The sequence below is a fragment of the Rhineura floridana genome, chromosome 3, assembly GCF_030035675.1.
Source record: "Rhineura floridana isolate rRhiFlo1 chromosome 3, rRhiFlo1.hap2, whole genome shotgun sequence".
Lineage (NCBI taxonomy): Eukaryota > Metazoa > Chordata > Lepidosauria > Squamata > Rhineuridae > Rhineura > Rhineura floridana.
Window position 1 is genome coordinate 205,023,293 of NC_084482.1, and position 16,756 is coordinate 205,040,048.

The 16,756-nt window shown below is 44.3% G+C and overlaps 1 protein-coding gene across 8 annotated transcripts in view; it reads right to left on the bottom strand.

Moving 5' to 3' along the window:
• The window catches only part of LOC133381209 (zinc finger protein 585A-like), a 28,286-nt gene that overhangs the window by 9,356 nt on the left and 2,174 nt on the right, over positions 1-16,756 (bottom strand). For 5 of the 8 annotated variants that reach the window (XM_061619962.1, XM_061619955.1, XM_061619959.1 and 2 more), the window contains exons 2-8: positions 14,069-14,533; positions 12,022-12,214; positions 9,004-9,172; positions 7,255-7,682; positions 4,926-5,028; positions 4,477-4,587; positions 1,669-1,788 (exon numbers count right to left, since the gene is read on the bottom strand). In XM_061619962.1, the coding sequence (XP_061475946.1) occupies positions 1,669-1,788; positions 4,477-4,587; positions 4,926-5,028; positions 7,255-7,682; positions 9,004-9,172; positions 12,022-12,214; positions 14,069-14,139 (1,195 nt within the window). In that variant the 5' untranslated portion in view covers positions 14,140-14,533. Of the gene's footprint in view, positions 1-1,668; positions 1,789-4,476; positions 4,588-4,925; positions 5,029-7,254; positions 7,683-9,003; positions 9,173-12,021; positions 12,215-14,068; positions 14,534-15,709; positions 16,088-16,756 lie in introns of those variants that run through there. The other 3 variants (XM_061619956.1, XM_061619963.1, XM_061619960.1) reach the window with 3 other exon arrangements.

Below are 16,756 nucleotides of genomic sequence, written 5' to 3' on the forward strand. Positions count from 1 at the left end.
TATTGTGGCTGGTAGCAGCAGAGGGTAAGAAGGGACATCATGGTCCACTCCACTGGCTCTGCTGAGAGACACGCTGCCTTTTGGCTCCTCCCCTACCTGGACTGTTTCCATTCCAGCTAGTCATTAAAATAGGGATGGGGAACTTTTTTCCACCCAAGGACCGCATTCCCTCCTAGGAAACGAACTGAAGGCCACATGGTGGTGGTGGGTGGGTCCAGAGGGAAAAGCCAGAGAAACAAAGAACATAAATGTTATTTTTGTACAGTAGGCTAATTTTTACCCAGAGTCACACACCCCTCTCTGTCCTCTATGTAAGCAAGCAAGAAGTGTTATCGGAGTTCAAGGACACATTCAAGCCAGGCAAAAACATTTGGGGTACAGTCTGGGGAGAGTTCTGAGGACCAGGCAGAGAAGCCTGGAGGGCTACATTTGGCCCCTGGGCCAAAGAGTTTCCATTCCTGATCTATTTATTATTTATTAAATCTATATCCCGCCCTTCCTCCCAGAAGGAGCCCAGGGTGGCAAGCAAAAACACTAAAAACATTCTAACATATCTGACAAACAAAAGACTTTAAAACATATTAAAACAAAACATCTTTAAAAACTTCTTAAAATACCTTTAAAAACATATTTTGTTTTTAAAAAAGCTTTAAAAGTATGTTAAAAAGCAATTCCAACACAGATGCAGACTAGGATAAGGATCTAGGGGAAGGGTAGTTCATGTGATGCAATCTATCGGCTCTAGTACAGAACCAAAAGTTGTATATAGTTCCTCATTCCCACACTTTGAAGCTGTCCAGCATCATTTATCTCAAGTCGTGGCTTACAAGCTAGATGAACTACATTTAGATGAAAGATCCTCCGTGGTGCAGAGTGGTAAGCAGCGGTAACGCAGCCGAAGCTCTGCTCACGGCCGGAGTTCGATTCCAACGGAAGGAGGAAGTCGAATCTCCGGTAAAAAGGGTCGAGGTCCACTCAGCCTTCCATCCATCCACGGTCGGTAAAATGAGTACCCGGCATATGCTGGGGGGCAAATAAAGGTCGGGGAAGGAACTGGCAAGCCCACCCCATATATACGGTCTGCCTAGTAAACGTCGCAAGACGTCACCCTAAGAGTCGGAAACGACTCGCACTACAAGTGCGGGGACACCTTTACCTTTACCTTTTTACTATCAGGAAAGAATTTTGCAAGACAGCTCTTTTATATTAAATAATAAAATGGAAGAGAGCAGCTTGGTTTGAAGATTATACCCTGCCTTTGCCTTGTCACCACTTTTATTTATTTATTTCAGATTTATCCTCCAAAGAGCTCAAGGTGGCATATATGGCTCTCTCGCTCACTCCCATTTTAACCGCACAGAGATCATTTAAGCTGGCCAGAGTTCATGGAGTTTCAGAATTTGAATCCATGCCCCAACCTGTCGTACTCTGACATTCTGGCAGTGTTTGCATGTCACTTTAAACCATAGCCAAGCTTAACTATGGTTTTAAATTGGATGCACAGTGTGCTAGCAAAAGGGGTGAAAATTGCAGGTGCTTCACTCCTCTTCTAGTCCTGCTGCTGCACTGCCAGGAGGCAAGCTATAGTTTGGCCTAACATTTCCCCTCAGAGAAACCATGAGTAGTGAGCCCAGAACTTGGTTACTGTCACTAATTTCTAATCAGTACCTGTCATTTCCTTGTTCCCTTTCTCAGTCACTTCTTTCTCTTCCATGTCTTCACCCTCACCTCTGCCTGGCAGGTCCTCACGCAGCTCCCCCTCATAGTTGCTCCCCAACATGTCACCTGCTAAAAATTTCCAAAGATGCATGAGGGAAGCTGAGCCTAAATTAATTTACGTTTTGCATTCATAACCGACCTTCCCCCTCCCCTGCTCCAAGGAACTCAAGGTGGCATACATTCACAACAACCCTGTCAGGTGGGTTAGGCTGAAATATAACGACTGTCCCAAAATTTAGCAATATTTAGCAAGCTCTTGTCATGATTGAGTTGGGATCTGAGCCAGGGCCTAGTCCAGATCTCTAACTGCATCACTGCATTGTCTTAAACCAAATTCACAGGTGTGGAGGATGTTGGAGCAGGGAAGAATTTCTGCCTGCTAATAAATGGATATTTTCAAGGGTGTGAACATTCATTCCCTTTGCCCAGGCAATCTATGGGGAAGCAACACTAGTATTAACTGATGGTCGTGGGGAATCTTCAGGTGCTGTTGATCTTGCTGCTGAGCCTCCTATTGAGCCACAACTATTTATTGATTATTTTATTTATTTAAAAGCATTTCTACACTGCTTAATTTTTTAAAAAAATCCTAAACAAAACCAACAACATAATTCCTTTCAACAAGCCTTCTAAATGGAAATATCATCCCAGTCAGTATACGTGTCGGATTTGAACTGACCTTATGTATGTGCTGTTGTTGTTTTAAAATTGTTTCTATACAGGCTGTTGTTTTAAATGTGGAATGTTTAATATATGTTTTTACTATATTGTAAATCGCTTTGGGATTTCTCATGGGAAGAAATTCATCAGTGAAATAAAAAATATAATAAAATGATAAGAACAGTTAAACAACATTCTAAAAACAGGAACTGGTAAAATAATAAGGTCCAATCTTATTGGTCAGGGTAAGCCTAGGCAATAATATCCGTCTTTGCAAGACATCTGAAGCAACTAATGGTTGGTGCTTCACATATGGCAGAGGGAAGAGCATTCCACAGTGCAGGGGGAATGGTGGAAAATGTTCATTTTCAGGTCACTGCCCTGTAAGATTCTCTGTCAGGTGCGGTGCCATGTGCAACATTTCCCCAGATGATCTATGCCATCTATTTCTCTGCAGTATGGATGAACACAAGGGATCTGCAGTTCTGTTCACCTATCTTTCCCTCACAGCAAAAGGCCTCTCCTTGGCTTCTTTCCTCTGCACAGCAGATGGGACTGGCCTGACTAATGAAAAGCGGCTAGAAGACCACATGGCTGAGGCAAAAATGTGCATGAAAACTGGATTTATTTGGCTCAACACATTCCAAGCTATACAATGTTTGGCAGATAAGGGGTATATAAAATAAGTAATAATAAATAAACAAACAAACTCTACTTCATGGGCAACTTATTTCAGCCCTCAAAGATATAATAAGACATTATAACTTAAGTTATTGCCATGATTTTGTAGTAAACACCAAATAAAATCACTCAGTACACTCTTCTCCCTTCAGATTTTTCCCCTCACTTTTACCTCAAGGAATTTTACACTTTCACCTATAGATATTAGGCAGGTGACTTCACTGTATTATTTTTGACACCTGCAAAAAAGTTTTGTTGTTTAAGCAAACCCACCCAGACACGTAAATTTGACATGCATTTTAACATGCAATTTTGTTTTTAAAACTGCTGATTTTATTTTGAAATATTTTTTGGTTAACTGGTTTTCTACATCTGATTTTAATCAGTCATTTTAATGTATATTTGATATTTTAGGTTAGTCGCTTACACATTTTGGTGAATAAGTGGTATAAATCCTGTTAAATAAATAAAATAAAACAAATCATGGAAGGAGGTAAAAGGTGGCACAATTTCAACTCAATGTCACTCAGTCCCTCCCAAGCCCTGACAGATGTCGGCCTAGCAGACAAGACCTACACAAAAGGGAACACCATCAGACCATTATTTAGCCTAGTGGTATTGTGAATACCAGTCCCCAAAACATTCTATGACAGAAATTTTAAAAAATATAGTCAGATACTAAACACTATACATATACACAAATATTAACAATGTATCTAAGCCTGCTACAGGCCTGGATGCAGTGAAACGTCTTCACTAACTGCTCAAATCTACACATGCCTCCTTAGAAGTATGCCCCACTGAGTTCAATGAAGCTTACTCTGAGGTAAGTAGGAAAAGGATTGCACCCGTAGGGCTATTACTGAAGAAAATGTGAAGTTCACAAAAATCATGGTATAACTTACACTGAGGCCCTGCCTCCCACACTTTTTTTTTTTTTGTTTTACACTGAGGCCTTTTTGGTTCATAGCTTAGCCCATAGACACTTAAAAAAAATGCTTTGCATTACATTTTTACCCCAGTTCTCTTTCAACAAGCTCAAATCAAACACACGTAGTTCTCTCCTCAACAGTTACTTTATCAACAGAACAACCCTGTGAAGCAGGTTAAATTGGCTCAAAAAATTCACCCAGTGATACTTCTTGGGTTAAGCAGGAATTTGAATTCGGGTCTCCCCAGTCACTCTTAACCCAGGGATGGGGAGCCTCCTGTGGCCTCTAGATCAGATGTTGCTGGCTCCCGTCACCCTCAGCCAGCAGCCAGGAACAATGGGAGTTGGAGTCCAGCAACATCTGGGAGACCATAGGTTTCCCCCACCCCTGCTCTAACCACTATACCACATGGGCTCTATTAGTGGAGCCCTCTTCTTTGGCTGCCCCCGCCCCTTTCTCCCAAATGTTCATAATGGATACCCACTTTCAGCAGCCTCAGCCACAGAGGAAACTTTCTCCTGAGATGCTACTACTACTGATGCAGGGACTTCCTCGTGGATGCTCTCTGCCTGGTTGTCTCCCACAGTCCCATCTTCTGGATAAAGAGCAAGAAAGAAAATTTTTAAATGAATTCTGAAATAACCAACAAACCTGTCATTCTTCCAGAAAAGATGTAAATAATTGATCAGGAAAAGGAGGATCTATTTATCTCTACCAACTGAGTATTTTCAAATGGCCTCTGAATAGATCTTTACATTTACCTGTGTATGTGAACATTTTAATAAATGGAGATTAGAGACAAGCATGTCCCTCACACAGGACTAGCAGCTTATGAAAGCTCAAAAATTTCAGCCTGGTGCGAGAAGAGCCGGAGATTAATCTCATGCTAGGAAACGCACAGCATCCCATAACGGAGGCACAAGACATTCTTACCCAGCGCTGTGGCCTCTCTGTCCTCCTTGGCAATTCTCCTGGTATGTGGCATACGTCGAGCACGTGAGGGAGCCTTCTTTGCCTCAGAGAAATCAGCTGCCCACTGGAAGACAAGCGTGAGAGGACAGCTCTGTATAGCCACAGCTATGCTCAGGACCAGCTGCAATCAATGGGGCAGGATGATAGGGGGGCAGTTATCTCCCCTTCTGCACTAATTAGCTAGAACAGTGTTTTTCAGACAGGAGCCACCAGTGGCCAAGAACTTTGGGCCACTTTCATGTGGGCCTCAGTGCCACAGCCTACCCAGCAGCCTCCTCACTTGCCTGCCCAACCCCCTAGCTGTGCCATAGCCATTTGGCTGGACCACTGCCAACACTGTCAACTGCTTGCCTGCTGAATAATGGTGGCCAGGAGACAGTAAAGCTGATGATCATCATCCTCGACAAGAAATAGAAAGGAAGGGGATAAGAGAGGAAAGCTGCTATAGGAGGAAGAAGTGAACGTAAAAGGACCAGGGAGGAGGAGTGAAAGAACCTGGCATTGGTGGTGGCGAGGGATGGAATAAGGTACAAGCAGAGTGTGAAAGGAGACTGGGAGAAAGAATTACAGGAGACAGATAGATGCTTTTTGAGAGGCATGTGGAAAAATATAAAATAAAGGGCCTTCTCCTCTTACAGCCCCTGGGTCAGCAAATTCTGCCTAAAATGAGGAAGCTGAGTCACAGTACAAACATCTGTACATATCCTGAGGAAAGCTGAGCTATGAAATTCCTTGCCACAGGGGGAAAAATTGTGGGGAAGCATTTAGCAATTTCCAAAGATGGATTGGACCTCAACAGAAAATGATGTCACTAGTTGCCAGCTGATTCTGACAAACTCTGCCTCTGCCTGCCACCATTTTGTGACTGGCTCTGCCCCTGCACCACCATATTGTAACTGGTGGGCCTCAGTAACTTTCCACCATCACAAATGGGTCCTGGGAGTTGAAAGTTTGAGAGCCCCTTATCCTGAAAGAGAGGAAAGAGCCTGAGTCTGAGATTCTGCAGCAGGGGTGAGGAACCTTTTGTTCTCCAGATGTTGTTGAACTACAGCTCCCATCAACCCCAGTAAGCATGGCCAGGGATGGTGGGAGATGTAGTTCAGCAACATATGGAGGGCCGCAGGTTCCCCACCCGTTCTACAATTTGAAAATCAGGAACATAGCTCAGTGGCAGAGCACAAGCTTTGCACGCAGAAGATTCCAGGCTCAGTCCCCACCACCTCCAGTTAAAATGCAGCTCTCTATCTGTGATCCTAGAGAGTTGCTGCTGTTTAGAGCAGACAGTGCTGTGCTAGGTCAACTGCCCAACAGATTCCTATATTCCTCCTAAAAAAAGATAGGACAGGCATCTGGCAGCAAGGCTTTATTTGTGATCAGTTAGAATTTTATCCTACTACCCTCCCCAAGGAACACAGGACAGTGTACATGGATCCTCTCACAATTTTATCCTCACAACAGCTCAGTTAGGCTGAAACCTACTGACTAAGTAACCTTCAGGGGATGTGGAGATTTGAACCGGGATCGCCCTAACTGCTGAACCTCGGCCAGGGGGCCAAGTGTGGCCTTTCTGAGTCCCCCTATACAGCCCTCAGCATCCTCCCTAGGCCATGCCCTCACCCCAGGCAGGCCACACTCCTCACTGGCTATACTCCACATTCTCCCCAAGGGATTTTGCTTGGACTCTTGCTTACCTGGGTGGAGGTGTCCATATGTGTGGAAACCCTCTGAGCTTTGCATGCCTGGAGCATAGCCTACTGTACAAATGTTCAGAAGTCACGTCCATCACTCTGCCCACTTTGGCCTCTGGCCTCCAGAAGGTTCCTGACTAGGGAATGCTGCCCTCACACTGAGAAAGGTTCAACACATCTGCACTGCAGCATCCTGGCTCTCTTCAGGACAGGGGAGGCCAACTTCAGGCTTGGGGGCCAAACATGGCCCTCCAGGCTTTTCCATCTGGCCTCTGGGACTCTTCCCAGGTCACACCTCTTCCAGGCTACACTTCTTCTAGGCCGCACACCTTACCAGCCCCACTCCACACCCTCCTCAACTGCCTGGCTGAAATAGGTCCTTGAACTGTGTTAATGCCTCTTGTTTGGAAGATGGAGACACAGATGTACAGAAAACTCCAATTTTTGCATGGCTGGACTGTAGCTAACTGTATGGATTTGTATTTTTAAAAATCTAGTTGCCTTGTTGTAAGTCACCCTGTGGCTTGTGCAGAGGGCAGTATATAAACAAGGTTATCTAAATAAAATGCACTGGAAGCACCAAGAAGAATCGACGGGCTCACCTCTGCCTCTTGCTGACTCTGGAGGAAATTCTCCGCTAGGACCACGGCCTCATCACAGTTTGTTGGCTTGTCTTCCCTCACGTAGCCCTGCATCTCCTGGGGCAGGATGGCCAAAAACTGCTCCAGGATGACCAGCTCAAGCATCTGCAGCTTGGTGTGTTTTCCTGGCTTCAGCCACTGGTGGCAGAGGTCCCAGAGCCGGTTGCAAAGCTCGCGGGGCCCCTTGGTCTCCTCGTAGCGGAACTGGCGGAAACGCTGGAGCTGGGCGTCCGAGTTGACGACGGGCTCCTCTGGGACGTTTTGCTCCGTCCTTTCCCTGCATTCCCTCCTAATCCTAGCCTGGAGGAGGCGAGGGCTTTTTCTTGCCTCGGGGTCTGCGGTGCCTTTGTCCCATATAGATGTCACCCGAAGATCCAAGGCGGAAGAGGCTGAAGGGACAAATTACCAATAATAATAATAATAATAAATTGGAGAGAGGAGTGAGTAGGGCAGTTCTCCAGACCAGAGCAAAAGCTACCCATTTTTAAAAATTCATTCATTCTTCTATATTTGCCCATCCACAAAAAGTTTGGAAGATGCCTTAAACTGAGCCAGACCATCAGGCCATCTAGCTCAGTACTGCCTGCACTGACCAGCAGTGGCTCTCCAGGGTTTCAGACAGGGACCCAAGGCAGCTTACATATGGTTCCCAGGTGGTCTCCCATCCAGGCACTGACCAGTCCTGACCCTGCTTGCTGGCCTCATGTGCCTTCAGACCATAGCTTGGGATCAACAGATGCCTACAGATGCCTACCTACAGATGCCAGGGACTAAACATGCGGATCTGCATGCAAAGCAGATGCTCTGCATGTTGAGCTACAGCCCTTCCCTCTGGATGGTTTACAAAATCATAAAATAGACAAAAATTAAATAGCACAATGGATATTAAAACCGTATCGAAAGAGCATAAAAGCAACATAAACCAGCAAACAACACACACACCATAAACCTAGCACAGCACCAGTATAAAATCCATATAGAACAATGGTGGGGAACTGCACAGGCCTGGGGGTCAAATGTGGCCCTCCATGACACTGTGCCTCAGACTTATCTAATCTGGTGCCCTCCAGATGTTGAGGACTTCAACTCCCAGCAGCCCCAGCTGGCCCACAACATCTGGAGGGCACTAGATATGGGAAGGGCCAAGTTACATGTACTTTGTTTTAGGCCACGTTCATACCATACATTTATTCCACTGTCATTCCACTTTAAACAGTCATGGCTTCCCCAAAAGCATCCTGGGAAGTGTAGTTTGTGAAGGGCACTGAGAGTTGTTAGGGACTCCTATTCTCCTCACAAAGCTATAATTCTGGGAAGAGGGACTGACTATTAAACTATTTGGGAACTGTAGCTCTGTGAGGAGAATAGGATCTCCCAACAACTAATAGGAATCTCCTAACAACTCTCAGCACCCTTCACCAACAACCTTTCCCAGGATTCTTTGGGAGTAGCCATGACTGTTTAAAGTGGAATAAGGGTGAAATAAATGTATGGTGTGAATGTGGCCCTAATTTCAGAAGGATACAAGGGCACTGGGGTTGTTCCAGAGTCTTCACAGGAAAAAACAATGGGCTTTGATCCATTCTCTCCCCTTCCCCCTGCCTCTCACAGCACCGGTCTGCTTAACACTACCCAGCTTAAGGCACAATATCCTTTACAGATGTCCGTCATTTATTATGAACCTTCATGGCATTGACGTGGTGTCTTTACCTGGGCTCACTGGTGCTGAGTAGGAATGTTCCAGTATGACAATGTCACTCTTGGAGGATGATGCTTCTACATCACTATCACCAACCGCCACTGGACTTCTTGGTTCAGGATCAGGGGGCTTAGACCAGACATGGCACCATCTCTTTTTAGCAAGCCCCTTTTTGGTGCCCTGCAGAAGGAAAGTAAAAATGTAGTTTTTTAATCTATTTTATTCAACAATTTTTTTTATCTGCTGCTCGATTGTAATAAAACCTAAGTGGTTTGCACAAAGAATAAAACATCAATAAAAGACACTTAAAAACAAGTATTAAAAACATTCAAAAATAATTATTAAAATCAACAGTAAGCTAAAAAGAGATTAAAACACATATGAACTTTCTACATGTCTGGGTAAGAATGCTTAAACAATAATGTTTTAAACAGGTGCTGAAAAAAGCACAGTGAAGGCTGTTGTCAATAGGCAAGAAGTTCCAAAATGTAGTTCCACACTAAAAGATTGATTTCTTTTTTGTAGACCTGTTATGAAGTATCCCTAAAACACCCACCCACAAAACACACCAATTTTTCTATGGTGGTCTGCAACAGAGGAAGGGAGCTTTGATTTTGGCCTGGAGAGGCCTCAAGACAGATTCCATTATAGGAAGCCAGGCACACACATTTGAGCAAGCAGATTTGCAGCACCTCCTGGTAAATCCATTGATTGTTCCCTTTACTGTAAAACTCTGCCATCCTCCCTGTTGTTGTTACGTGCCTTCAAGTCAATTTCAACTTATGGCGATCCTATGAATCAGTGACCTCCAATAGCATCTGTCATGAACCACCCCATTCAGATCATTTAAGTTCAGGTCTGTGGCTTCCTTTATGGAATCAATCCATCTCTTGCTTGGCCTTCCTCTTTTTTTACTCCCTTCTGTTATTCTAGCATTATTGTCTTTTCTAGTGAATCATGTCTTCTCATTATGTGTCCAAAGTATGATAACCTCAGTTTCATCATTTTAGCTTCTAGGGATAGTTCTTGTTTAATTTGTTCTAACACCAAATTATTTGTCTTTTTCACAGTCCATGGTATCTGCAAAGCTCTCCTACATAGGGTTGCCAGGTTCTTGGCCTGAGACTGATCCTGTATCTTTAGGAGAAGAGAAAGTCAGCCAAGTGCAGGTGTTCTTGCAACTCTGTAATGGGAAAACCCACAAGGTGGAATTCTCCCTCCCTCCTGCACAACTTTTAAAGATACAGGAGACCTCTTGGTTGCAGGTCAGGCCTCCAAGAGGTCTCCTGTATCTTTAAAAGTTGTGGAGGGGGAAGGGAGAATTCCACCTTGTGGGTTTTCCCATTACAGAGTTGCAAGAACACCTGCACTTGGCTGACTTTCTCTTCTCCTAAAGATACAGGATCAGTCTCAGGCCATGGACCTGGCAACCCTACTCCTACAACACCACATTTCAAATGAGTTGATCTTCCTCTTATCTGCTTTTTTCACTGTCCAACTTTCACATACATAGAGATCAGGAATACCATGGTCTGAATGATCCTGACTTTGGTGTGCAGTGATGCATCTTTGCATTTGAGGACCTTTTCTAGTTCTCTCATAGCTGCCCTTCCCAGTCCTAGCCGCCTTCTGATTTCTTGACTATTGTCTCCATGTTGGTTAATGACTGTGCCCAGGTATTGATAATACTTGACAAGTTCAATGTCCCCATTGTCAACTATAAAGTTGCATAAATCTTCTGTTGTCATTACTTTAGTCTTTTTGACGTTCAGCTGTAGTCCTGCCATCTTCCTTATCATTTGTAAATTTAAAACAATCAAAAGAGCATCAGAATCCTTCTGGAAGGGTTAAACCAAAATATGATCATTTAAATTTCAGTACCAACTTGAGCGTAAGTGGTGAAGCTTTTTTATCTTTGAGTAGATTTATGTAACTTTAAAGTTGCCAACAAGTGGTTTCCAAACTCTTCTCCTCACAGACCACGTGAGAATTGCTGATGGTCTTGGGGGACCACTTCATGATTTTTCTGCCTGTTATAGCAATTGTAATGCACTGTGCTAGATGCTGTATGATTTTTAATTATATTTTATTGCTTCTCTTATTTCTTGTATTGTTTTTGCAATCCATAGACTACAAATTGTAATACAATAACATAAAATACAATATAAGGAACAAAAGAAGCAATCAAATATTAAAATCAGTGTGGAGATTTAATGTGGACATGCTGTGGACCACCTGAATGAAGCTTGTGGACTACTGGTGGTCCATGGACCACAGTTTAGGAACTCTTGCCTTAGAGGTGAGGAATCTGCGCTGAGCAGGGGATTGGACTTGATGGCCTTATAGGCTCCTTTGAACTTTACTATTCCATGACTCTATGAATCTTTTGGATGCCCAAGTGACCACCTCTCTCTACCTAGGAACGTTTCTGTGGATTTCCTATGCACCCGCCCCTTCTTTTCCTTATCCCTTTGTTGCTGAAGAGACACCTTCACCCCCAACACTCCAAACCCCAGCCTCACAGAAATAAGGGCAGGTATTATTACATCTCTCTTTTCTTTCCCTCCCCTGGCAAGCCCATCAGCTGGCAAAACCCTCACTCTCTCCCCCTCATTCTCCTATCTTCTGTTTTTGACCCAATCTGGTCCTCTGGAGACTTACTCTCCTTCTCCCCCTTGCTATGCTCATTTCTTCCTCCTTGGCCATTTCACCTCACAAATCTCAGATCCTCCTTTCCTCACAATCCATAGACACCCACTGCAGAAATGGACCTTTGACTCTCAGGCCCCATCTGCACTACACATTTAAAGCACACTTATGCCACTTTCAACAGTCATAGATTCCCCCAAAGAATCCTGGGAACTGTAGTTTGTTAAAGGCTCTGATAGTTGTTAGGAGATCCCTATTCTGCTCACAGAGCTACAATTCTCAGACTTCCCTGGGAAGAGGGGACTGATTTATTAAACCACTCTTGAAATTGTATGTCTATAAAGGATTGGGTGATGAAGGGATTGATTGTTCAGGTTTACCTTTCTCGGTTGACGAAACACAGTCGGGATTGCTCCAGGTTTTAGGTCCCGTCGCCCAGAAGCCACATTGCCCCAAAAATCTGTTTTTCTAAAGTGTTCTGAACACACCACGTCATTGTAAGAGGGAGCGAAGTTCTGACGCCCAATGTTTACCAGCCACTTTTTTAACTGGTCTTCTTTTGTAAGAGGAAACCTGCAACAATTGTTTTGGTTTTTAAAAAGTGGATGCTCACATAGTCAGTTATGGAAAGGATGGGTTTTCTACTAGGAAAAAATGAATCAGTCCAAGGGTAAATCTGGGCCACAGTTGCACTGTACATTTAAAACAGTATCATTCACCCTAATCCTGTGAATGTAATGTGTTTGTTTTAATGGTTTTTAATACTGTATTTAAATTTCTGTACCACACCCTGAGGCTTAATGGAGAACAGCAGGCAAATAAATAAATAAATAAATAAATAAATCAGTCATTGCTTCCCCCTCCCCAAGAATCCTGGAAACTGTAGTTTGTTAAGGGTGCTGAGAGTTGTTAAGAGACCCCTATTTTCCTCACAGAGCTACAATTCCCAGAGTTCCCTGGGAGGAGGGATTGATTTATTAAACCACTCTGGGAATTGAAGGTCTATGAAGGGAATAGAGGTCTCTCATAACAGCTCTCAGCACCCTTAGCAAACTACAGTTTCCAGAATTTTTGGGGGGGAAGCCATGACTGTTGAAAGTTGTATGATACTGCTTTAAATGTATATTGCAGATGGGGCTTAGTTTAGCATCCTATCCCCCTGCAATGGTCAGCCAAATGCTTTGGGGAAGCTCACAAGCATGGCAAGAAGGCAACAGCTCTCCACTGGTGGCTGTCCCCAGTACATTTATTTATTTTTATTTAAGAGAATTTGTATACCTCTTATTTGTAAAAACCTCTAAACAGTTTACATAAAATATGCATTAAAATTATTGATAACAAGAGTCAGAAGTTCAAGACCAGATGACTTTTTCTAAAAAAACAAAATAAAAAAAAGTTCTTATATACAAAAAATACATATACATGTCTTCTTAACATATCTGTGTAGGCTTGCCTAAATAAAAAAGTTTTTAGGAGGCGCTGAAAAGTGTGTTATTTGCCTAATGTCAATGGGCAGGGAGTTCCATAGAGCAGGGGTTGCCACACTAAAAGATTGATTCCTTACAAGTGCAGAACAAACACTGTGTGGCACTTTTAAGAGTGCCAGTTCTACAGAGCGAAGTGGCTGAGTGGGCATATATGGGGTAAGGTGATCTTTCCAGTAAACTGGCCATAAGCAGTTAGTATACTGTATATACTAATAGTAGCGCCTTGAATTTGGCATACAATTTGCAGAGATACAAGTGAGCCCTGCGACAAAATGTTGCAGCATGGAATGCTTTGTTTAGGATTCCAGGCACGCTGCTCTACTCCGCTGCACCAGTAACTCTGATGAATGGGCTTTGGGTAAACAGCCTTTGGGGAAGGGCCACAGCTCAGAGCATCTGCTTTACAGGCAGATGGTTCCAGGTCCAGTCCCCAGTATCACTAGGTAGGGCTGAGAGAGAACCCTGCCTGAAACCTTGGGGAGCCTCTGCCAGTCAGTGTAGACAGTACTGAGCCAGATGGACCAATGGTCTGACTTGGTATAAGGCCGCTTCCTCTGTTCTAGCCGGTCAGCATTCCATGGCCACCAAGCATGCCCATTTCCCATTGGGCTGTTTTTGCCTGCCAATACCTCCTTCTTATGCACAGTTTCCTTGGAAGGACTGCCTGATCCCATATATGCCACTTTGGATCTGCAGAACTGGCACTTTTTTACATGCCACGCAATATGTGTTCTGCAGTTTTAAGAAACTGATCTTTCAGCGTGGCAGCATCTACACTCTAGAATTGACATTAAGGCAGGTGCCTACGCTGAGGTTCCCCAATTCTGCTCTAGAGCGTCACACAATTGCACTATTTTGCAGAGAACAGGGAGGGATTTCTCAGTAATTGCTTCCTACCACCACAATTCCTTCCAGGTGGCCCAGCCTGTTGACCGCTTACCTGTGAAACGTGACGTGAGCGCCACGCCAACGGCGGTTGTTGCAGTTGGGTACCGAGCAACAGCTCGCCATAGTTGCGTGTGGATTCCTTCCGTGGTGGATTGCAAGTTTACTCCTCTGGGTTAACTCCAGTTGTTAAGAGGGTACAGGTAAAAAAAAAAAAAGCCAGATCTAACCTAAAAAAAAAAAGCAAAGTAGAGCCTTTGTTCCACTCGTCCACCTTACAGGAAGCACGCCAGATCCGGGGTGATGCTCAGCCCACCTCAAACACGGTGGTTTTTTTCAGTTGGAAATGTGTTCGCTATGGTAAAGGGGTATATGGGAGCTTTGTCAATGACTGTCTAGGACTTTGACAGTTCACATCTTCGCTTCCTAGACAGCTCTCTAGGAATCTGGAGTTGGTGGCTTTAACCCTTTAGAGGGAACTTCAAGTGCAAGGAATGAGGGGGACGCCTCCTGCCAGGCCCTGGAAGAGAGAAGACAGAAGGGGCATTAAGCCAGATGTGCTTTTTCACACCTCAGTGCATCACTGTGGGTAAAAAATGTAAATGATTCCAACTTATGGCGACCCTATGAACAGAGCTTGGAAAAGTTACTTTTTTGAACTACGACTCCCATCAGCCCAATCCAGTGGTCAAGCTGGCTGGGGCTGATGGGAGTTGTAGTTTAAAAAAGTAACTTTTCCAAGCTCTGCCTATGAATAGGGTTTTCATGAGGCTGAGAGGCAGTGACTGGCCCAAGGTCACCCAGTGAGCTTCATGGCTATGTGGGGATTCAAACTCTGGTCTGTGGGTAGAGTAATAACAATACTTAGCATTTATAGAGATCTACAACAGAAGTGCGGAATCTTTTTCAGCACGAGGGCCACATTCCTTTCTGGACAACCTCCCAAGGGCCACATGCCACTTGTAAAAAGCAGGAGGAGCAACCAGTGTCGATTTTATCTTTTCACAGCAGGCTAGTTTCTACATACAGTCACACGCCCCTCTCTACCTAGGCAAGCAAGAGGCATGATCAGGGGTCAAGGGGACATTCTAGTCAGGCAAAAAACCCCAAGGAAGGTGTGAAGCAGGACTGGTGAGGCGTATGGCCTGTGGGGACGGGGTACAGCCCAGAGAGAGTCCAGGGACCAGACAGAGAGACCTGGAGGGTCGCATTTGGGCCCGAGCCTGAGTTTCCCCACCTCTAGATTGCAGCATTCAAAGCACTTCACAGACATTATCCCAGTAATCCTCGCAACAACTTTAGAATCAGTCAGTCTTCACTGTTTGGACTGTGAGTCACAACACAGGACAACAGCTTTGTAAGGTAGATTGGTACTGTTACGCCCATTTTACAGACTGGGGGCTGAATCCAAGAGAATGGCAGTAGAGGAGAGATTTGAAGCAGGGCCTTCCTGGCTCACAGTGAGTCTTGCAAAGCAATCCTGTGCAGAGCTTGCCATAGTTAAAGCCCTTTGAGGTCAGCCAGGAAGTCCAAAGGACCCAGCGAACCATAGCAGCTAACTCTGAGCAACTATTCAGGAAGCCCCTGGTTCAAATCTTGCCCCTCCCCTGAACTCACTCGGTGGCCTTTGGGAACCATAATGTCTCAGCCTCGTCGCACCCCTCCCAATACGGGGGAATAATAAACACTGACCTACCTTAGAGGGTTGTGGTAAGGCTCACATGCTACAGCTTGTAAGCATTTTGAACAAATCATATATATATGGAGGGGAGGAGCTGGCAGCCCTCCAGATGTTGTTGGAGCTCCAGCTCCCATCAGCCCCACTCAGCCACTCAGTTAATGACTCTGCCAAGGTATTGATAATCCTTGACAAGTTCAAAGTCCTCGTTGTCAACTTCAAAGTTACATAAATCTTCTGTTGTCATTACTTTAGTCTTCTTGACATTCAGCTGTAGTCCTGCTTTTGTGCTTTCTTTAACTTTCATCAGCATTCATTTCAAATCATTACTGGTTTCTATTAGTAGTATGGTATCGTCTTGATAATTTGTATTGATAATTTTAAATTTTTATTTTTATTGCTTCCTTCCCTCCCCCCCCCAATTGTAGTTTATTGTTTTACCATTTTAATTCCACAGAATTCTATAGAATTCAAATTGTGCAAGTCTTTTTCACAAACGTGCTGCAGACCACAGTTTGGGAACCCTTGCTATACCATCTACAAGTATCAATAAACCAGTATCCCCATTGTTAGGCTTGCAGGCTGACCATTCCTTCATTAGGGTGATTCAGGTTTAATAACGAAGGCTGCAATCCAATACGTGCTTACCTGGGAGTAAGTCCCATTGAACCCAATGGAGTCTACTTCTGAGTAGATGTGTATTGGATTGCAGCCCAAGAAAGCTCAGCAGATGGGAGTTAATATCATGGAAATAGCTGAAAATTCCTATATGTGTGCGTGTTTGAATGAGATGCCCCTCATAGGTACTCAGGAAAGGGGCAATCTTGTGGGTGCTTATTCTAAGTTTGCATCCTTCTTAGTTCAGGGGCCTGACTTCTGCCAAGAAAGCAGAAGCAGGAAGAGCAAATTGTCATAGTGGCTGTCCCTAGTAAACAGAGATAGGTGGAGCTATAGACATAAAATTGTAGAATGGTGCATGTTGCTCAGCTTATGGTTTGACCTGAAATTTTCATGTTACATCTTGCTGGGGGTCGGTAGGTGGAGTCCAGTGCAGTCTGCGTGCAT